Below are 23919 nucleotides of genomic sequence, written 5' to 3'. Positions count from 1 at the left end.
TGGTTAGAAGTGCAAAATCATAGGCTCCACCCGAGACCTACAAGCAGAATCATAATCTCCATTTTAACAAGATTCCCAGGAAATTCGTAAGCACATAAATCTTGAGAAGTACCTGTACTGGGCTAACACCATCCCTCTGACAACAAAACAGCACACCTCTGAATAAGGAATGGAGGAGAGAAAAAGGGTGCTCACTGGTACAATAAAACTTGCTTTCTCTTCAGACGCCTTTTTTATGAGCTATCCATATACTCGTCAGCCTACTCAAGGTTTGGTAAAGCATTCAGATCATCATAGAAACAGCTGAGGAGTGGAGGAAAGAAGAGTGGGAAAATACTTATAATATAAAAGAAGACTGTACTTATAATGTTGCCTTAGATGGGGCGGGGGGTACGCGACAGGGCTTTTTTAGAGCCTCAGCAATTAGGGGTCAATACCTGTAACGGGATTTTCCTGATATCACACCTTCAGGTGTCCCAAACTCCACTCTTACCTGCTCAGGGAAAATGAAGCTAATGGTGAAGGCTGCTTTGGGCTCCACTGCCTGTTCCAAGTTCCCCCCCCACTCCCGAAGTATATTAGTCTTGAGAGACGATGTAGAGTACACAATCACACGGAAGAACAAAACACTGGAGGAACTTGAGAAAAACGGGAAGATGAGGCAAAAAATTTAAAATTAAAAAAAAAGCTTGAAATTTTGTTGCCCCACGTTTTTTTTTAAAACATCTTTATTGGAGTATAATTGCTTTACATTGTTGTGGTAGTTTCTGCTGTACAACAGTGAATCAGTTATACATATACATATATCCCCATATCCCCTCCCTCTTGCATCTCCCTCCCGCCCTCCCTATCCCACCCCTCTAGGTGGTCACAAAGCACCGAGCTGATCTCCCTGTGCTATATATATGTCTTAGCATATGGTATTTGCTTTTCTCTTTCTGACTTACTTCACTCTGTATGACAGACTCTAGGTCCATCCACCTCACTAAAACTAACTCAATTTCACTTCTTTTTATGGCTGAGTAATATTCCATTGTATATATGGGCCACATCTTCTTTATCCATTCATCTGTTGATGGACACTTAGGTTGCTTCCGTGTCCTGGCTATTGGAAATAGTGCTGCAATGAGCATTGTGGTACATGACTCTTTTTGAATTATGGTTTTCTTAGGGTATATGCCCAGTAGTGGGATTGCTGGGTCATATGGTAGTTCTATTTGTAGTTTTTTTGAGGAACCTCCATACTGTTCTCCATAGTGGCTGTACCAATTCACATTCCCACCAACAGTGCAAGAGTGTTCCCTTTTCTCCACACCCTCTCCAGCACTTATTGTTTCTAGATTTTTTGATCATGGCCATTCTGACTGGTGTGAGATGATATCTCATTGTAGTTTTGATTTGCATTTCTCTAATGATTAATGATGTTGAGCATTCTTTCATGTGTTTGTTGGCAGTCTGTATATCTTCTTTGGAGAAATGTCTATTTAGGTCTTCTGCCCATTTTTGGATTGGGTTGTTTGTTTTCTTGATATTGAGCTGCATGAGCTGCTTGTATATTTTGGAGATTAATCCTTTGTCAGTTGCTTCGTTTGCAAATATTTTCTCCCATTCTGAGGGTTGTCTTTTGGTCTTGTTTATGGTCTCCTTGGCTGTGCAAAAGCTTTTGTTTCATTAGGTCCCATTTGTTTCTTTTTGTTTTTGTTTCCATTTCTCTAGGAGGTGGGTCAAAAAGGATCTTGCTGTGATGTATGTCATAGAGTGTTCTGCCTATGTTTTCCTCTAAGAGTTTTATAGTATCTGGTCTTACATTTAGGTCTTTAATCCATTTTGAGTTTGTTTTGCCACACATTAATTTTAAATTAGTCAAATGAATAGGCAAAGTGCCAAACCCCAGCCTGACCCCAATCCTGATGAAATTAATCTTCCCACTTCTGTCTTTGGATTTCCCAAATTCCTAACCCAACCAAACTACAGTTGTATTCATTAATGCAACATACACTTACTGAAAGTGCCTGTAACCTGCCCCAAATCTCAAAACCAACTAGATTTTTTTAAATTTATGGGCTCATATAGGCTTTTATTCTTCTGTTAATTGTTAATCTGCTAGCATTACGTAACTAAATAACTGCACCTACTAAATTTTCTGAGCACTTATTATGTGTCAAAACTAAGCACGCACATACATTTAATCCTCTGAATAACAAGGCAAGTCTATTAATTACCCCCATTTACAGATAAGAAAACACACAGTAGTTCTCAAATGTTTGTTTCCTTACCCTTTGGCCTTCCTTTGCCTGTCAAAAACAAACAAACAAAAATCACTTCTTTTAGAAAGTTTTCCACATCTACTCTTGACCCAAATTATTTCTTCTCTGTGCTTCCATACAACCTCCCTCAGGTATAATATGATGCGGGGGGAGGTGGTGCTAATACATATGAATAAGAAAGACAAGCACCCCCAAAGAACAACACACAAAGGACAGGGACAGAATCTACACACTTAAACACACGCAAACAAGTAAGTGGAAAAGATTTTTCTGAATGGTAGTATTGTGCCAGACATTGTCAACAGGTCAGGAAATGGGCACTCCCATTTACTGGTGGAGGAAGGGAAACCCAACACCACCTTTCTATGGCAATTTGGTAATACATACCATTAGCCTCAAAAAAAAGATCACACCTTTTGACTATTATGTTCTACTGCTAGAAATATACCCTAAAGTAATGATAAAATTCTCACAAGGATGTTCATCATAATTTATAATAGCAAAAATCATAAACAAATGAAATGTCCAAATTAAATATACCAGACATCCAATTAAATAACATACAGCCATTTATCTTCTGAAATGTTAACTGGGAAGAAGGCATAATACAAAACTATACGTGTAATGCCAGCTTTGAAAATATACATTCACAGCAGAAAAAGGACTGTACACTGGAAACATCTATGCCAAAATGTTAATAGATGTTATTTAAAAATGGTGAGATTGTATGTGGTTTTAGTTTTTTCACTTACTTATGACGGTTTTGAAGTCAGAAGAAACCAAGGTTCACCCCCTGGCTCCCCCACTTACCAACTGTGTGACCCTGGTCAATTTACTTTATCTAATCCTTGATATTCTCATGTATAAAATGAAAGTGGTAATACCTATCCTCCGAGATTAAATGAGATAATGTATGCAAAGTGCTTACACTAATAGGCAATCAGCTAAGTTCTGTGAGCACTTTTGTGTGTGTGTGTGTGTGGTACACAGGCCTCTCACTGTTGTGGCCTCTCCCGTTGCGGAGCACAGGCTCCGGACGCGCAGGCTCAGCGGCCATGGCTCACGGGCCTAGACGCTCTGCGGCATGTGTTATCTTCCCAGACTGGGGCACGAACCCGTGTCCCCGGCATCGGCAGGCGGACTCTCAACCACTGCACTACCAGGGAAGCCCAATGAGCACTTTTAAAAAATATATCAACATTTTATGTTTATATTCAGAAAGTTATTTTTCCTTAAAGAATAAAAATTTGTAACATTAGCAAATTACCATAACAAGAATTTGGTAAAGCTGTATTCTCATCAACTGAGCAGTATACAAATCAGGACATTTTAGCATTTTAAACAATGTTAACCAAATCCCCAAGAAATTCATCTGAGAACTAGAGATGGTGGATATGTGAACAAAGGGACCTATGTATTTATTGAACAGTCAGAAAGACACAGTAGAAAAAAAAATTAGGTCCTTGGGATCTAGCCTACTCTATAACATCTACTATAATCTTAATTAAATAATCACCAAAAAGACCAGGTCACTTCAGACTCTACCAGGAACAGTAAGATTCAATTCCAGAAAGCTCAAGATCTAATTTAATAAGGGGTAAGACACAGACCCCAAGTATCAATGAACCCAAACTGTTATTTTTAAAGACTCTGATATCTTAGACATTAATAACTATAAATTTTACTTAGCTTTATTGCACACTAATTGCAAACCTAGATGTACATCCCAAACATATACAACCTTCTCAGCAACTCTTCAGGCTGAAGATACAGAAATCACCAGTTAAAAGAAATTGGTAGCTAAGGGGGCCTACAGACCTTTCCTATCATGGATTTCTGGAATATATTTTCCTACTTTTAAATCTAAAATGATGAACATGCTCCATTAAGTTAAAAACATGCAAATATGAAATACTTCTGGAATAACATATAAGAAATTTGTGACAGTATCTCTGGGGACACAGAACCTGGGAGAATGGGGTAAGAGGGAGACATGCTTTCTATGTATACCTCTCGTACTGTTTGTCTTTACCACTGTATACGTCTGTGTGTGTGTGTGTTTATATTAAATTCTGGTTAGTAAAATACAAAAATAATTGCCTTATGTTTGGTTTGTAAAAAAGATATGCAAACTAGATTTGCTTACTACAGTGGAGAGAGTCAGATGTAGATGTGGTCTGTATATGAGAAGTACTACAAAACAAAAGTTTTTTCTTTTGTAAATGGGAGTTTTTAATTGGCTCTAGAAATTTTTTTAAGAAACAGAATCTTACCTTGTCTCTCTTGTTTATTTTTTAGTTTATTTTTTCAAATTCAGTGTACAAGTCAGCAGTTTTTACTGTATTCACAGAATTTTGTGACCATCACCCCTATCTAGTTCCAGAACATTTTCATCACCCCTTAGAGAAACGCTGTACCTGTCGGCAGCCACTCCCCTTACTCCCACCCTTCACGAGCCCTAGCAACCACTAATTTACTTTCTGTCTCAATATATTTGCCTATTCTGGACATTTCATATATATGGAATCATGTAGTATGTGGATTCTGTGACTGGCTTCTTCACTTAGCATGCTTTCAAAGTTCATCCACGTTGCAGCATGTATCAGTACTTCATTCTTTTCTGTGGCTGTGTAAACATTCGTGTTCAAGTTTTTGTGGACACAGGTTTTCAATTCTCTTAGATATATACCTAGGAGTAGAATTGCTGGGTTACACAGCAAATCGGTGTTTAACTTTTTAAGGAACTGCCAAATTTCAAATGAAGGTTTTGAAACACAGGATACAAAGGAAAGGGACAAAAGGGCTTGTAAACTACCACAAACATTTGCCTGGAGAAATCTCCACTTATATTCATTAGTAAATTCGACTCATGACCATCTGAAAACACTGAAAGACATATTTATGTCTTAAAAAGACTTGAGACATGCTTAACAAGTATGTGTTAATAACAGAATGCTCCCAGAGTAGAACTGAGCATTCCCGACTTAAAGGACTATAATTCTAACAGTAAAGGAACTTCCAAATAACTTCAATTAGCTCTCACTTTATTTCCATGAGGCCTCGGGTATCAGTTACATAAATAAAATACAACACTTCAAAGTTATAGTGGGGTTTTCTTTCTAGTTGGTATTGGATTTTCTTACCATCATAGCTATAAATAACATATACAAACATCTCCATATGCCTTCAACCTACACCCATGACAACTGTCATCTACTTTCACAGAATAAAGGCCCTCCAACTGATAACAGCTTATTTGCAGTTAACTCTTTCAAAAATGTGGAAAATGCTCATGTTATGAGACCTCAGAATTAACACTACTACTTAATGTTATACACTCCTAGTTTCTCTAAAGCATAAATATAGACATCTCATTAAAAAAAAAAAGACGAGATATATGTGATTCTTTGAACAACCAAGTATGTGTACTACAACACCATCTCAATATCAAGCAAAGTCAAGTCAACTTGGAAAAGGGGAAATGATTTACTACTCATATCCCAGCATTACCTATAAAAGTTTTACATACGATTAGTCAAGGATCTCCTGGTGACATGAACTGGTTAATACCAAAGGCTACAATGGAGAATGCTTATTGTAATAAAACTGACCTTCCTTAATATACCTAAAGTGATGGATTCATGTCTTCTATTTCTCTCACATTCTCCAAAATATTGGGCACTCAACAAGTACTTGTTGACTTGTAGATGAATACCTAAGGTCTCACCTTAGCACCATTCCCTATGAGAACCCGAGATTTAGATTTAATCAAATAGTATTTTTTTAAAGCTGAACCACATAGAAGCAACATGGGAGCCTAAAAAGTAGACAGAACAGTTTTACTAACTCATAGTCTTAGATTAACATTGCTCAACTTCTTGGAGCTTCAGTGCCCTTGTGTACAAAATGACAATAATGTCTACCTCAAAGGCTATTGTTAAGAAACGCAACCTTGTTCATTCCTTATCTACAATTTCATTATAAAGAAATGCAATGCAGTTATCACATTTTCCTATTATGGTGAAGACTCAGCCTAATTAAAGTACACACAAAACAACATACTGACTGTCTTTACTGTTAGTTTTACAGTAATGAAATGTGACTTACAAAATCTATGGGATTTTCTATTTTTAACCAGAAACTGCAAATGAGGTGAAACTTTGGTCAAAAATTTAGATTTTGCCTAATCTTATCCTGAAATAGCCTACAAAATAAAGTAACCCAGTTCTTGTCCTCAAACTGTTAATCTGGGATAACAGATTTGTATCACAGCAGTACCGATCTGTATTCTTTAATATCCTCTAATCTGATACTTTCATGTTCTGCTTAGGGTTCTTCCTGTCCACCTCCAATCACTTACAGAAAGTACTTATAGGATGTTCCTCCCCACAGAACCCCAGCTATATATAAAAAGGCTGGAAGTACACAATAGCTAAGAGATGGAAACAAACTAAGTGTCTGTCAAAAAATGAATGGAAAAACAAAATGTGGTATATACATAAAATGAAATCAACCTTAAAAAGGAAGGAAATCCTGTCACATGCTACAACATGGATCAACCCTGAGGATATGAAATAAGCCAGTCACAAAAAGGCAAATACTGTATGATTCCACGTGTATGAGGTATTTGAAGTAGTCAAATTCACAGAAACAGAAGGCACAGTGGTGGATACCAGGGCAGAGGAGAGAATGGAGAGTTGTTGTTTAATGGGTCCAGTATCAGTTTTGCAAGATGAAGTTCTGGAGACCTGTTTCACAGTAATGTGAATACAGTTAGCACTACTGAACTGTACACATAAAAATGGTCAAGATGGGGGCTTCCCTGGTGGCGCAGTGGTTGAGAGTCCGCCTGCCGATGCAGGGGACGCGGGTTCGTGCCCCGGAGTGGCTGGGCCCGTGAGCCATGGCCGCTGAGCCTGCACGTCCGGAGCCTGTGCTCCGCAATGGGAGAGGCCACAGCAGTGAGAGGCCCGCGTACCGCCAAAAAAAAGGTCAACATGGTAAACTTTATGTTTTTTTACAATGAAAAAAACATTAGGGAGCTAAAAAGTACTTCACTTAAAGATGTGGTTCTGCTGCTAGAAAAAAATAATTCTTGTCAAGGGGAAAAAAGAAGACTACGAGCAATCCCTTCCCTACTACAAATTCTTATAACCATTTTTAACGTTGCATCCCTACATAAGGAATCTGACAAGAGTTACTGATTGCCTACAACAGCTTGTTTTCTTGAAATACAGCCTTCCCAATCTATTAGCCAACAGAAAATATTAAAGATTCCTCTTATGCTATCTTAAAAACACATCTACTCCAGGCCCACAAGACTCTCACCTTGTGGTAAACTGGGAAAGAAAAAAAAAAGACATGGGGAAACACCAAAAAGGTTGTTTCCACTTTCATAGGCAGCTGACCTGAAACTACAATGGCAAGTTCTAAAAAGTAACATTGTTCCAGATTTTCAAATAATTTAAAAAATGTTCCCACCAAACCCTTTTACCTACTTCGGCTTCTCTCTTAATACAGACTACTGAAGAAGAATTTAGATTCCTTCTGAATGAAGTATAAACAAGCAGTTAGATAAAAATCCAATCCTGTAATATTTTTATCCATGGTTAAAGAGACAGTTTCTAATTAAAAAAAAAAAATCAAGATGGGAATACACTAAAGCTGTCAGGTCCAGTATCTTAGGAGATTCATCCCTCTAATATTATATCAGTAACAGTAAGTACTAAGAAGATTCCTAAGAAAGAATACCCTTTTAATAGTCCAAAAACTATCGTTACCATATAAAATATCCTTGACTCCTCCAACTTAACCATATAGGCATATAATCATAGACAAATTGTTAAAGCAGAGGCTCTTAAACAGGGTCATTGGTCCATGAACCCCCGTGAACTGGATAAAAGAGATCACTCAAGGACTTCAGAAAAGAAAATTCCAGTTGATATCTGAACATTCAGAGAGAAAGTCAACCTATAGAAACTAAAATTACAAGAGCCTGACCCTTGGTAAAGTGGCACACAGAAGCATTCAATAATGAATTGCCAGGAATTCCACATATGCCACAGGCAAAGATCTAGATGACATTTTAATCAGCTACAGCTAACATTAACTAAAAATGTCCATATTAATAAAAAATTAGCTATTTTTAAAATAAACTCAATGTTTATTTTAAAATGTTTAAATGTTTAAACATGGATGGAAAATTGGTAAAGCTAGTTTTAAAAGTCCTACATACTTGGACAATTTTTTTTAAACGGTAGAAAAGTAGCCACAAAAAAACCCTGAAAATACTAAGCAATAAATAGTTGATACTGCATTCTTCGAATGGGAAACTCAGCAACTATTTAAATATAGAATTATGCTGCATTTTAAAGTAGAATTTAAAGAAAAACACTGTTCCTTCTCCTTTCCTCCCTTTAGTGGTTAAGAGTTGAAAATAGTTACCATGCCAATTCTGTGCCTTTCTTACAAGAAAAAAATAACACATCAAACCACTACATGTCGGGTTCAAAATAAAACGCAATGTCAAGGGCACCAACTCATTTCTAATGACCAGGTAGCCAACCCAGAAATGGCACTAGACTAGGCTTTAAGGAATTCAGTAATCCTACATTAAGTATTAATGATAGCTGGACCTCAGCAGAGATAGTGGGAAAAGCCCTAAAAAACTGAAGGCAGATTTAATTTGGTACCTAAAGAACAGCAAGGGAGGAAGTAGGCTGAAACAATCTGAAGTCATAGGAAAGCTTTAAATACACATGCACAAAAGCAGCACTTTATGATTCTTTCTGATCACTTACAGTTCTTTTTTTTTTTTTTTTTTTTTTTTGCAGTACGCGGGCCTCTCGCTGTTGTGGCCTCTCCCGCTGTGGAGCACAGGCTCCGGACGCGCAGGCTCAGTGGCCATGGCTCACGGGCCCAGCCGCTCCAAGGCATGCGGGATCTTCCCGGACCGGGGCATGAACCCACGTCCCCTGCATTGGCAGGCGGACTCCCAACCACTGCGCCACCAGGGAAGCCCCCATGAGATTCTTTTAAAGCAACAGAACAATGAAATTAACAGACTAAGCCCACAGTTGTGAGGTATTTCTGGATGGCAGAATTTCCTTATACTATTAAAATCTGAAGACCCCAAAGATATTTTAAATTTTCAAATACTTTCTTATTTTAAAATGTAATAAGCAGGGACTTCCCTGGTGGCACAGTGGTTGAGAAGCCGCCTGCCAATGCAGGGGACACGGGTTTGATCCCTGGTTCGGGAGGATCCCACATGCCCCAGAGCAACTAAGCCCGTGCTTCGCAACTACTAAAGCCTGGGCGCCCCAGAGCCCGCGAGCCACAACTACTGAAGCCTGCATGCCTAGAGCCCGTGCTCCGCAACAAGAGAAGCCACTGCAGTGAGAAACCCATGCACCACAACGAAGAGTAGCCCCCACTCGCCACAACTAGACAAAAGCCCACATGCAGCAACGAAGACCCAAAGCAGCCAAAAAACAAGAATGTAATAAAAAGCCCTACACATTAACAAAAAAGTTATAAAAAGAAAAAAAAGAGACTACTGCCCCGCCCCCCAAAAATTAGTGAGAAGGCTCCCCTGGGTGGCGCAGTGGTTGAGAGTCCGCCTGCCGATGCAGAGGACACGGGTTCGTGCCCCGGTCCGGGAAGATTCCACATGCCGTGGAGCGGCTAGGCCCGGAGTCATGGCCGCTGAGCCTGTGCTTCTCCGCAACGGGAGAAGCCACAACAGTGAGAGGCCCGCGTACCGCAAAAAAAAAAAAAAAAAAAAAAAAAAAATTAGTGAGAAGAACGGCATTGTTTTACATTGCTGCAAATCTTTTTAATGTCTGACTTAACAGAAGATGCTGAGATTCTCTTAATTGCTTCTGCATTCAACATACTACACTATGTTGTGTAGGTTAAATATATATGAAAAAATCCAGTCTTAGGTATGTAGTTGGTAACGCAGGTATAGTTTCTTTTTTTAATAGATGTTGACTTTTATTTTTTTAAGCTTTATTTATTATTTATTTAATTTTATTTATTTTTGGCTGTGTCGGGGCTTAGTTGCAGCATGCGGGATCTTCCGTTGCAGCACACGGCCTTCTCTATAGTTGTGGCGTGCGGGTTTTTCTCTTCTCTAGTTGGGGCGCACAGGCACCAGGGCGCGTGGGCTCTGTAGTTTGCAGCACACAGGCTCTAGCTGAGGTTCGTTAGCTCAGTAGTTCTGGCACAAGGGCTTAGTTGCCCCGAGGCATGTGGGATCTTAGTTCCCTGATCAAGGATCAACCTGTGTCCCCTGCATTGTAAGGCAGATTCTTTACCACTGGACCACCAGGGAAGTCCTGGGAGGAATAGTTTAATAGGCTTTTCAGGTAGTTACGGATATCTCTTTGATACTACAGCAAAACTCAACACGTGATAGTTTCTTAAAGGTTTGTGGAGTCTGAAACCATATCAGTTGTCTGTTATATTAGAATCCAATGCTCTATCTTGCACTTTTACTTATGCATAACTTTTTAACATCACAAGCATTGGCCATTCAGTTATGCAGATTTTCCAAATGTTGACACATTTCATTACACAGTATTAAAAATCACAATCATTAATATTACTACTGATCTCATCTGAAATATCTGTAAGTATTCAGAAATTATCAAGCTCAGGAGATACACGTTTTCCAAAACTTTGAGTTCTGCTTGAAAGCTCAGATTTTATCATGGGCAACAAATACTGTCCATTGAGGTAACAGATTCACCGTTCATTTGAGAAAATGTCTGTCAAATATACAAGTCTAGGTAGTTTGTCAGTAGCTCTTTCTAGTAAAAATAATGTTCCATGAAAAGAGCAACTACTTCAGCTTGAAACAAATAATTGCACCCATACTTTTCCTTCAACCACTGTACTCTGTCTGGCCTAGAACAATGCTTTAAGTGTACTTCCCATTCTGTCACACAGAATGCTCACCACGCATGTACTCAAGAGCCAAGACTTGGGCTTCCCTGGTGGCGCAGTGGTCGAGAATCTGCCTGCTAATGCAGGGGACACGGGTTCGAGCCCTGGTCTGGGAGGATCCCACATGCCGTGGAGCAACTACACCTGTGAGCCACAACTACTGAGCCTGCGTGTCTGGAGCCTGTGCTCCGCAACAAGACAGGCCGTGATAGTGAGAGGCCCGCGCACCGCGATGAAGAGTGGCCCTCGCTTGCCACAACTAGAGAAAGCCCACGCACAAGAAATGAAGACCCAACGCAGCAAAAAATAAATTAATTAATTAAAAAAAAAAAAAGTCAAGACTTTCAATAGCAGAGACTTGACAAAATTAATTTTTACTGTTTCATCAAAGACATTACATAAAACAGGCATTTTAAAACTGCTGGTACATGGCAATGAAGATTACCATGACTACTGGTACCATTTGGTGCCAAGGCCTTGATACATGCTAAGATGCCAGCAGATTTACCAACCCTTGCTTTTGTACCATTGGTGCAAATGTCAACACAGTGAAAAAGGCAAATATTATCTTAGTATTATTATGAAAATAGTTTCAACTTCAGAGACCTTCTGATACAGTTGAGGGGTTGCCAGACCACACATCAAAACTGAATAAATGATCGCTATTTTGACTGTGGTTACAGACCCCCTGTGACCAGAAAAATGCACCTATGTATAAGCACACACATTACAACTTTACATACAACATCAGAAGGCTCAAAAATCCCTTATCGAATGTCCTAGCTTAAGAATTCCATTAGCAAAAGACTCAGTAAATCTCCAAATTGGATTTAATTACTTCAAAACAACAATAATCTACTTGGCATTACAAATAAACTCTAAACAAGTCACATTCCAACAACCTCACACACCTTCACCTAAACTAAAAGAAGCAGCTCAAGTTTTTAAATAAATAAAATTACATTAGGGAAATATAAAGATTTGAGGTAAGAATCCCAGCTCTACCACCTGCTCAAGGAAACAGTTAGTAAACTAGCCTTCCTAGCCGAGTTTCCTGTCTCTATGGAAAAACAACAGCATCTATTTATTTCAAAGATTAATAAATTAATATCAATAAAGCACCTAAAACAGTACCTGGCACATAATTGAGAAATCTAATTTATATATTAACAGACTTTACTTCTCTTTCCTTCTACTAAGGAAGCAACTTGCAGACCTTTGATTACTCAATTTTAATTTCCATTATAACCTAAGAGAAGGGAAAAGAGATTGTAATTGAGAATATTAGCTAAAACATCTATCTCCAACCCTTTAATTTTCCGATTTAACAGCATAAGAAGCTTAAAATAAAGTTTACCTTTCTTCCTGCAACTCAACTAGGCAAATATAGATGTATAAATATGTAATATATGGTAATCTTTTTACTGATTTAATAAAATTAATTCTTTGCTTCAGTCTCTCATCATTCTGCTTATTCCACAATTTTCAAAAATTTTTAAATATAGTTCACTATAAGAGAGTACTAAAAAATACCTAAGTGTAATTTTTGGTTTATTTTAGTAACCTGAGACAAAATGCCATTATCTCTTGTATTTTTTTTTTTTTTTTTACCAATAAAGGGGTAAGGAAAAATTTAGCATCTTAAAAGAAAACAAGGATACTTGCCTAATACTAGATAAATATGATCATTCATGTTATTTAATGGGCGAAGTTACACTACTTTAAGTGATGGTACTGCATTAGTACCAGACTTCTGTCAGTAGTAATGCTAGTGCTGAGAGAAAGAAGTGTGACATGTGAAACAAGGTAAGAATGTTAACTAATACCTTTGCTGTGAGTCATTACGTTTTGGAATACAGCTGATGTGCCAATATTCTGAAATTTGCAAAAAATGGGGTTCTACTATTTTCTTCTACTAATTGACCCTAGTGCCTAAATCTAACATGCATACTACTCTAAGAAACACAGAACACAAATGATCTTAAAATCTATTTATATTGTAGCATAAAACATACTGAATGGATTTAAAACCCTGAAATTTTGTGTGATACCCCAAAGATTATTTGCTTCTCAAATTTTATTTATGTCCTTATTCAGGGAGTATTTAGACTCTCCCAATGAAAGTTTTTTTTTCCAAGAACCAGTCCACAAGTCTAAGTCCAAAAATAAACAGGAAGCAGTGTTGAAAAGATGTAATACATTTAGATCCAAGTTTCACTGACTTCATGTAATAAAATCATACCCTAAAATAATATCCTATGAAAGAAAGTTTTAGAATGTCAAATATGGAGATGAGGAAAATTATACTTACATTAATTAATGAAAATAAAAATTTATTATTTAATACTTAATATTAAATGGTGAAAATTTGCATTAAAATAATTAAAATAACCATATTGGTTAATTTTTCCTTATCTTTCACCCAAAATTACACACTTCAGATTATCCACGTGTATTTGAATTTTTAATAATTTTATTTTCACAAGTAAAATTTGAACAAATTAACAAATTATCAGAATTGCTACTGCAAAAAATCATGAGGAAAAATTCCTTACTGTTTCACATTAAAATGATGAACTTGGTTTTCTAGTTTGTTGAATCTAGATTTTAAAAACAAAACCAATAATATCTCTATTAGTAAATAACAAAGAACTGTGAAGGAGTCAAGTCATGCAAGTTATAAATGGGACAGCACTGGCCACATGTTGATGTTGGGTGATGGGAGTTCATTATACTATTCCCTCTTCTTCCTGTAATGTTCAAAATCTCCATAATGAAGGTTTTTAAAAAATCGAAAAGGACTAGGCAAATTAAAAAACAGGCAATTATTAGCTTCAGGGAAAATGAAGGGATGCACAAGAAATGAGCAACACTACAGTGTAGTACCGGCTCAGGAGGGAACATCTGCATCCTCGTAACAATGTAAGCACTGACTTCTAATTTAACCACAACATGTGATGTAACGCTGGGGCAAACGGACAAAAACGTCAAAAACAGCTTAATCTTCATCTACCATGGAAGGAAGTCAATTGAAAATGTCTAAAATTGAAAGAAATAGAAGTATAATTTTATTCACAAAAAAATGTAATTAAGCCCAAGGGAATACAGCTAGAAGAAGGGTTCAACATAATTGCCTTTAGGAGAAGGGCTAAGGAGGATTAGGGAGTGAGTGTGGAAGGGATTGCCATTTTTCATCCTTTAGTACAGCATGGGATTTTTTTAAAACCTTTTTCATTGTGAAGTCTAACAAATATAGAAAATCAAAACAACAATCTTCAGGTTAATCAGTTATTACAAACATCTGTACAACCACCATCCAGGTCAATTTGCCATCCCATGAGCCTTCCCAGAACCCCTGGCAATCACAACTGCCTATCACTGCTTAAAGATAACCACTACCCTGGCTTTTACAGTTAATTACTTTGTAGCTATTCTTTATAGAGTTTTACCAGCTTCATATGTGTCTCTAAATCTATGGTTTAATTCTAAATGTTTCTGAACTTTATATCTGTGGAATCAAAGAGTATGTACAAAACATACACATACCATTTTCCTCACTTTGGCTGATGAGAAGCTTTTAGTAGCATTTAAAGACAATTGCCCAGTTTCCTCATTCTCCTGCTCTCCCTTACTCATCATAAATATTCAAGTAATAACAATAGCTAAACCCTTATTATGTGCTGGGTTTCTGTTTTAGGAATATTAACTCATTTAATCATCAAAACAACATCCGAAGACCAGTTTTACTGCCATCCTCATTTTACAGACGGGAAAACGGGCACAAAGAGGTTGAGTTAACCCGCCCAAGACCATACAGCTAGTAGGTGACTGGGCAGGATTCACACCATGGACTTTGTGCTCTGACCTACCTTCTCATGGGAGAATAGCTATCAATAAAGGAAAAACTAAAAGTGCAGGATATGATAAAATGTTATTACTGTTACTATGAAGGTTAAAATAAAAACTACATGAGAATGATTTTAGTGCCTCATCCTTCTCCCAAACAATTAGCTATATTAAAGGTAAACTACTTAAAGTGCCTGAAGAGCCGTGTGCGTAGAATAAGCACCCCAACACAGGCTATAACTGTCCCGTAGGGCTTACATGGGCCAAAAGACAATGAGAGTATCTGATCAAATGTCAAAATTCTGTCTTAGTTCTGTAATGTTATTTAAGGAAAAATTCTGAGCCTTGAGTAACTAAGTCCACTGTCTTATTTTTAAATTAAGGCCCCCAGAGAGTCTAACATCTCAAACAATTTAACTTACCAGTAATAATAATGTGGGGCTGTCTCTTTTCTAAGACATCTTTGAGAGTTAACAAGATTAAGAGTGCAAGAACAACCGAAATCAGCTAATCCAGTTCTGTTTTCTTAAGGTTAAGCATACTGGAACTCAGAAGAGTACTTACCCAAAGTGACATACACTAGTCTGTCACTAGGATAGAAACCCAAGGTCTCCTCGCTTCTTTCTACTACACGGCTATATACCATCAGTCCACTTACAAAGCTGCCAAGTAAATAAATTCACGATTGCCAAAAGTATGTCTCAGTCACACCACCTTTCACCCATACTTGACCCCCTTCATAACCTCATTATAGTAAATTTTCTTCCTCCATTCAATAAATACTGGACACCTACTGTGTTCCGGGCTTTCTTTTAAGCATAGCAGTTTATATACAGAATGTCCCACATACAGCTCACGGTAGAACAGTAGAGGTTTGGGGTACTAATATAAATACAAAATGCTACGAAGGAAGATTCTTAAAGTACTCCCGAAAAAGGGAGATGAGTAAAAGGGTTACAGGCATGACCTGAAGGATAAATATGATTCTGACAAGAGAACTGTGGCAGGAGTATCAGGCATTCCAAGGTAGGAACAGCAAAACAAAAACAAAAACAAAAAAACCCACGAAGTCCCCAAGGTAAGAGTGTACAGGACTTGTTTGAAGAACAGTATCCATTTAGCTGGATCGTAAACCACACTAGCAAATAAACTTAGAGAAGTAGGGGCCATACCAGTGAGAAGTCTCACATTCTAGACTAAAATATCTGAATATAATTCATAAGCCTGTGGATACAGTGACCACTAAAGATTTCTGAGGAAAATAAAACTGGGATGGCATTTAAGATTAACTTAGAAGCAAAACATGACAAGAAGCAGGGAATCATTTAGGAAGTTAGAGCAATCCTGATGAGAGATACTGAGAACCTTAACCAAGGTAAAAGTGGGTATGGAAAGAAGATTAAAGCATTACAGAAGTAAAAAGAGTATGCCATGACAGCTGAATACATGTAGGAGGGGAAAGACAATTTGGTGCCTTTGATGGAAAAGAACTTCGGATGTACTGTTAACAGAAAACAGGCAAGCTAAACTAAAGGTTGAGCCAGATGTAACCCATTTAGAGACTATAATCTAAACCAAGGGGGAAATGTATTAATCTTACTTTATTTCAGAAAAGTAAACCTTCTCTTAGTAAAATAAACATAATAGACTATGATGTGCAAACTACAGTATGCAAAAAACCCAAATTAAAGCTGCATAATTTGAAAATTGGGTGCTTTTTATACTTACTGCATTTGTATAGACATAGGTACTAGAATAAATCATGTTTCTCTTAAAATATACATACCAAGCTTCAGCATAAGATACTAGGAATGCACTGTATGTTAAATTAATATTTAACAACCACAGATGAAAATTATTTAATGAATCAGTTGCAAAATGCAGTTACTAAGTATTAGCAGAAGAAAATTACCACTGATCCATCATACATGTCACAAACTATCATTTGGTTCAGTTAAGTTTGGAATCATCAATTTCTTCTGATTAAATCAAATGCATGTGGTCTTTGCCTGTTTAACAGTGAACTACGTGCAGGGTTTGTATTCTAGACACCTTGGAGCCCTAGTGCTCAGCATTTAGGAGGCCCCTAGAAGATCTTTGATAAAGGGAATAAATGGGCATCAACAAAGGAATGTTTTTCAAGTATACAGCACTTTCATAACTTGGCGAGTATTACACAACAGCACAGAACTAATGATCCAATATCTGAGTGCCTGCTGTTCAATAGGTAATGGAATTACAAAATGAGGAACACATGACTCCTCCCTGGAACTTAGGATTTATTTCTCTGAACAAGCCAAACACCACAGGCTTCATCGGAAGACCCTGATTTACACTATTTGTATGACCATCAGTGAGTCTCTTAACTTCTTTAGCTTCCAGTTTCTCATCTGAAAGACAGATGAGGATTCAATAGAAAGAAATGTGAGAGTGTTCTGTATCAGAAGTACAGTGTATGCCAGGTGGCTCCCCACACAACTCAGAAAACTCATCAGGTACTTAATTAAGAATGACATCGAGGACTTCCCTGGTGGCACAGTGGTGAAGAATCCGCCTGCCAATGCAGGAGACACGGGTTCGAGACCTGGTCCGGCAAGACCCCACATGCCGCGGTGCAACTAAGCCCGTGCGCCACAACTACTGAGCATGCGCCCTAGAGCCTGCGAGCCACAACTACTGAGCCCACGTGCCACAACTAGGGAAGCCCGCGTGCCTAGAGCCCGTGCTCCACAACAAGAGAAGCCACCGCAATGAGAAGTCCGCGCACCGCAACAGAGTAGCCCCCGCTCGCCGCAACTAGAGAAAACCCATGCGTAACGAAGACCCAACGCAGCCAAAAATTTTTAAATGTAAATAAATTTAAAAATTAAAAAAAAAACAAAACCGAATAACATTGACACAAGCAAATCCAAGCATTCAACCGGCTCAACACAAGGCCATCGTCCTACCGTCACCTGGAAAAACCCTCAAAACAAACAGTACACTGACAGTAAGTCAGAAATAGGATCTTATTATGAGGACAACACAATCCAGAGACAGATAATTTATAAATTTTCACTAGACAAATTTTTGAAAATTAAAAGTACATATTTTAATTTATCTGAGTATTAGAAAATTCCTACTGTAATTCAAACACACAATACTATTAAAATTCAAACTTTAATATTTCTGAACAATGAAATAATAAAACTACTTTATAGAATATAATGTATCCTCCATCTCAAGACTTCCTCCATCTAAGACCATCTCAAATGAATGCAAAATCCTAAAGTTTCAAAACTTTAGAATTTTGAAATACACTAATAAACAAATCTGGGGAAAAAAACTAAAGCCCTTCCACTGATCAAATCCAGCTTCAAAATACACAACAATAAGCTCTCCAGAAGACATGCTATATATCTATAACACCGTTATTTTCTTATCCACCTAAGTTAATCTTTACAAGACAATTAAATGCAACATTTGAGCCAGCATTTCTTCACAGAATATGCCAATCAACACCACACGCTCATAATAGGCAAGTGCAGAAAAACTAAAAATCTCCCCTCAAAAATGGAAGATGCTATCAAGAATATTTCTGAGCTAAACACTGATGGCACCTATTTCAACTAAATTATCTAAAAACAGTGTACAACCATGAAAATGCATCACCATTTATTTGTACGTGAAATTTACACAGCAAGGACACCTTTACCGCATGGACCTTAGACTTTTCTTGTGACGGTTTTATATATATCATCATCTAGTGCTCCTGACTTTATTCAGGAAAAAAATAATAATAAAACACGGCATAAGTAATAAAAAATTTAAGATTATGTTCCAGAAAGGTGACTTTTAAAACTGTTCTTTCCCTGCTTGGACAACAAACATAAAACGTCCTTAAACTAGAACAGACTCAGCTGAAAGGAAATCCTTCAGCAACAGAGATTTTGTAAAGATTCTATATCCAAATTCTGCATTATTAAATGCTTTCTTACCTTCTGCTACATCATCATCTACTGCTCCTTTCACCTGAGAAAAACACCACTGAATATCATTCCCTCCTCCAGCTCCTGGAAAAAGAAAACATACCAATTAAAACTGAGTCTTACTCATGTTTACTCTCATAAACACAGAGATGGCATCCATAGTTGGCATGATACTAACAGCCTGGTACTGCCCACACATACAACCACCACCCCACAGCACTAATCTGGAAAAAGGTTAGTCCCCAATAGTTGGTATTGCATTAAAAAAGAGAGAGAGAGATTCCAGGTCTGAAATATTTAAAGGCCATGTACTATCGTTACCATTGTACATCAGTTCAAAAGTTCCCTTCCATTTTCCCTTCCCCTCAGACACAGTAAAAGCCTTACTTCAAGCAAGACCTACCAGAAAAAAGTAAATACCGAAAGTTAAAGAGTTTTCCTTTAAGGCTACAAAAGGCTGCAGGAGAGTTAATAAGGTTAAGCTACCATAAAACACGGAACGAAGAGAAAACTTCAGGAACATCACTGCCCGACTGAGAAGCGATGATTCATATGACCCCTATCACCACAGCGTACAGACAGCAAACACAACCTCACCACCCATTTCTTTGCAGTTCATTACCAGCAAATCACTGGCTCCAGAGAGGAAAAGAAACTGAATTGAATGCTGGTGAAGAGATTGCCAAAAGGAAGCTTGGTTTGCCTCCCTTCACCTAATCCGTCAGAATCCAAAGGACCTGGCAAAGAATTAATTTCGCTCATTTGTCATCATCTTGGGCAGAACAATTTTAATTACACTTAATCATTCAACAAGGCCAAAAAGCAACTTATGCATAGCAAACCCTAAGTCAATCCAATATGTTAACTTTTTTACAGGTTTGATTATCTATCTAAATATTGATAAAAGCACGGAAAACTGGTTTAGTCCCTGAATGTTTCCATTTCACTGCCAAGCAGGGAGGGGGCAATGTCCTGGATCTATGGAGAAAGAAACTGAATCTAGATCTAGGACTGATTCTACCAGAGGAAGGAAGATATTCAGCAACACCAAAATGTACAAAAATAATCCTCGAAGCAATTACCTTTCTCTTCCTTCACCTCCATTCCTTGCTAAATATTCCAACCTGGTTTTCTCTCTGCATCTCTCCCCCTCCGCCCCAAGCTTTTACCTAAATCTCTCTCCTCTTGGCTATTTATATCTCTGAGCTCCACAACTATTTTAACTAACTCCATGAAACCCTTTTGGGAAAAGGACATCTGCACAAAAGCTAACATGCAAAACGGAAAGTTTAAATTACATTTTTCACGCAACTCGCTGTATTAGAGGCCTTGCACTCTTTGGACCTAAAGGGTAAAAAAAAACGAAAGGGAGATGGTTCCAGACAAAAAAAAAAATTCAGGCTTACAGTCTCAAAAATATACGTACCCACAGTGGAAAGAAATACACGTTATGTCCCCATTGTATTTTAACTTATAAAGCACTCTTCCTTCTCAGTGCAAAATGTATTTATTTGTAGGAACACCCAAAAAGGCTTGCAGCAGGGAGAAACATAGGAATTAAAGGAAGAGCCGCAGAAAAGCCCCCTGGGGGGGGCGGGGGCGGAGGTTCCACCGGGCTCCCAAGCGCAGGGACGAATCGGCACTCGCCCCTACCCCGCCCCACCCACGCCTTACCCCTCGGCTCGCCGGCACACACCCCACCCCCACCCATGCCCAGGCTCCAGCCCTCCTGTTCAAAGCCATTTCGATACCACAGCGACCACTCGCCTCTCCAGAACCCGCCCCACCCCCACCCCAGCCCACTTCACCAATTCCCCGAAATCCCAGGGGTGCCCCATGGCTCTCCGAGAGGCGCAAGCAGTCGCTAGGGGGTGATGGAGGGAGGAGGAAGGAAGCAGTGCCTTGTCAGTGGAGAGGGTGATTTCTCCTTTACCTGCCATGTTGCGCTGCAAATGGTGACCCTGCTGGGTTCCTCGGGGTCTCCGCTTCCTGAACTCACCCCCCTCACCTGGGGATGGGGGGGTAGAGAGGGCGGATGGCGGCGGATGGCACCTGTGGGGGGAGGGGGCGGGGGTCGGGGGAGAAGGAAGGAGGGGCTGGCAAACCAGCCGGCGGGATGGTGGATTTCACTCTTGGTCTTCCCCACTCTTGCTCTTTCTCCAGCGGCGGCGGCGGCGGCTACGACAGCGACGGCGGCGGCGGCAGCGGCAGGGCAGGCGACTCCACTTTCAAAATGGCGCCGGCTGGCCTGGCCAGTGACGTCACCAGGAGGGCGGAGCCGCAGGCCTGGGCCGGAGGGGCGGGGCGGGGCGAGGGCTGGAGCGGGGAGCGGAGGGGGAGGGGCGGGGGAGCGGCCCGGCGGGCTCCTGGCCCCGCCCCTTCCCGCCTCGCCCCGCCCCTTCCCGCCTCGCCCCGCCTGCTGCGTCCCCTCCGGCCTGGCCCGCGCGCTCCCAGTCTCAGGCGGTTCCCCCTCTGCCCGCCCTGCCGGTCCCAGTCCGAGGTCCTGCTGCACATCGGTGCCCACACCGTCGCGCCAGTGCATGGACTCTGGGGCCGGCTCAGTGGTCCAGTTAACGTGGTCGCTCGTAGAGATTGGTGGGGTCCTGTGTCTTTGCAGAGAATACCCGTACTGTATTGCTACTTAAAATAATGACACTGTGGGGCAGCCCCGCGGCCAGTGAAATACAGGGACGGTAGCGCTGACTCGTTGCTCAGGCAAGGTGAAAGTTCGCGGATCTGAGGAGAACGTAGCTGGGCTGGTGCCATCTGGGTGAATTAAATTACCTTCTCATGGGCCCTGGAACTGAGGCGAGAGCCCTTGGCAAAGGAAGGCAGTTAAGAGTGGTTTCAAAAAAGAAAACTGAGTTTGCTAGCAGCAGAATATGCCCGAAAGGGTGGCCCAGGTCTGTCTGGCCAAAAGTGTAGAAATAGTAGTTAAGATGGGCTCTGAAGCCAGGATGCCAAACGCTGACTCCACGCACGAGATGAGGGTAACTATCCTACCTTATAGAATTGTTTCGAAGATTAAATGACTTAATTTGAGTACATGATAAACGTTAGCTGCAGTTATTATTAGATTTGTACTGAAAGCATCTTCAGTGGAGTTAAAGGGTATAAGGAAAAAAATAAACCGGAAACACCAGTCATCAGTCAAGAGGGGATGTGTACTTCTTTCAAAGACGCACTAAAGATGCAGTCACTATATACTGTACACTTTACATATCTCACTTAATCTCCACAATATTCCTGTAAGAGAGAACCACAATTTCCACATGAAAACTGTGAAAACATCCAGGATTTAACCTTCAGGCAGAAAGGAGTGATAAGGCATTCAGAGACCAAGGAGAAGTTTATGATTATTTATATACTTCCTCTCCATTATCTCCACTTTCTGCCTTATTCTCTTTTTTTTTTTTTCCTCCGGTACGCGGGCCTCTCACTTGTGGCCTCTCCCGTTGCGGAGCACAGGCTCCGGACGCGCAGGCTCAGCGGCCATGGCTCACAGGCCCAGCCGCTCTGCGGCATGTGGGATCTTCCCGGACCGGGGCACGAACCCGTGTCCCCGGCATCGGCAGGCAGACTCTCAACCACTGCGCCACCAGGGAAGCCCTCTGCCTTATTCTTGATCTGCGGAGCAGTTCGGTTTCAAAATTCCTCCACAGTGGAACAGCTGCACCGTTGTATTATTATTCCTCCATTTCTACATTAATATTTTTCATCTAACCAATGAACAAACCAAAACTAAAAATCCACCCTGTATCTGTCATCTTTCAGCTACCTGAAAGATACAAAACTTTAATGCAGTGTGTGCTGTACTGACTTCTATTTTGGTTGATTTCGTAAATGTATTTCTCTGGATATGCCTTTACTCTTTGTTTTCCTTTTCATGTTCTCTGCCCTTGTTCGATAGCTCAATCCTATACTCTCTAAAAAACCTTAACCAGAAAAGAGAGAGAATAGATCATTAAACTAGAGGACTGGCACCCCTATACACAGGTCATTTTTCTTTTTTATGCTTCATTTTTTGCCATGTGTTAAGATTTGTGTCTTCACACTTCCTGAAAAATGATTTGGTCTACATAAATGATTTGTTCTTCTTAGGCACCAAAGGGCCTGCCTAGAAACTGGGATAATTTTAACAAAAGTTCATATAGCACTGACTATGTGCCGTGTGCTGTTCTAAGAACATTACATAGAGTCTTGAAAGTACTACATGTCCGTGGAAGCTGAGATGAGCCTAATAAGCAAGGATCAGTGCCCTCTGGGGCCCTGGTATGAGTGACCTGGCACTTTTTGACCCTGGGCAGTCTTTTCAGTGGACCACAAACTCCCTCCCTTTCCTTTGAATGGCACTTAGGAAGAGAGGCCAGAAGACCCATTAGCCCAATGACAAGAGTTGCTCTTGTTCATCTCCCTGTCCTTATCTTACATTCTATCTTCCATCCTCTGCACTATGGCTCTGTCCCTGCTACTTCACAGAAACAGTTTCTGGCAAGGTCATTAACGATCTTCAAGTTACCAAATGCAATGGTCACTTCTTTGGTTTTCTCTTTCTCTCCTTCCCCAAAGCATTTGAAGCTGCTGATCACCCCATGCTTAATGAGACCCTTGTTTTTCTTGACACATTATTGGTTCCCCCCAAACTTTCTAGGCACCCTTTTCAGCTTCCCTTGCTGGCTCCTCCTCTCAGACCACCCTCTAAATATTAAGGCAGTCCTGTCTCTCTGGGTCTTCTTCTCTAATTTCACACTCTTCTGGGCAACTTCATTCAGTATTTACAGATATTTACAGGTGTAAATACCATGTATTTACCAGTGACTGCCAAATCTAGACCTCCAGCTCTGTTCTTGCCTTGGAACTGCAGACACACACCTCTACTGGCCTAC

The 23919-nt window shown here is 39.8% G+C and overlaps 1 protein-coding gene across 2 annotated transcripts in view; it reads right to left on the bottom strand.

Annotated features, from left to right (window-relative positions):
- Window positions 1-21208, bottom strand: part of PPP2R2A (protein phosphatase 2 regulatory subunit Balpha) — a gene marked incomplete at its 5' end in the record, with an annotated part of 85024 nt that extends 63816 nt beyond the window's left edge. The window contains 2 exons of one of the 2 annotated variants that reach the window (XM_079705670.1): window positions 19043-19117; window positions 20967-21208. In XM_079705670.1, the coding sequence (XP_079561796.1) occupies window positions 19043-19117; window positions 20967-20973 (82 nt within the window). Of the gene's footprint in view, window positions 1-19042; window positions 19118-19519; window positions 19557-20966 lie in introns of those variants that run through there. The other variant, XM_079705669.1, reaches the window with a different exon arrangement.
- Between the last annotated feature and the right edge of the window lie 2711 nt (window positions 21209-23919).

Source organism: Hyperoodon ampullatus (assembly GCF_949752795.1).
Source record: "Hyperoodon ampullatus genome assembly, chromosome: 6".
Lineage (NCBI taxonomy): Eukaryota > Metazoa > Chordata > Mammalia > Artiodactyla > Ziphiidae > Hyperoodon > Hyperoodon ampullatus.
The sequence above is the reverse complement of the archived record's forward strand: the minus strand, read 5'-3'. Positions and strand labels throughout refer to the sequence as shown.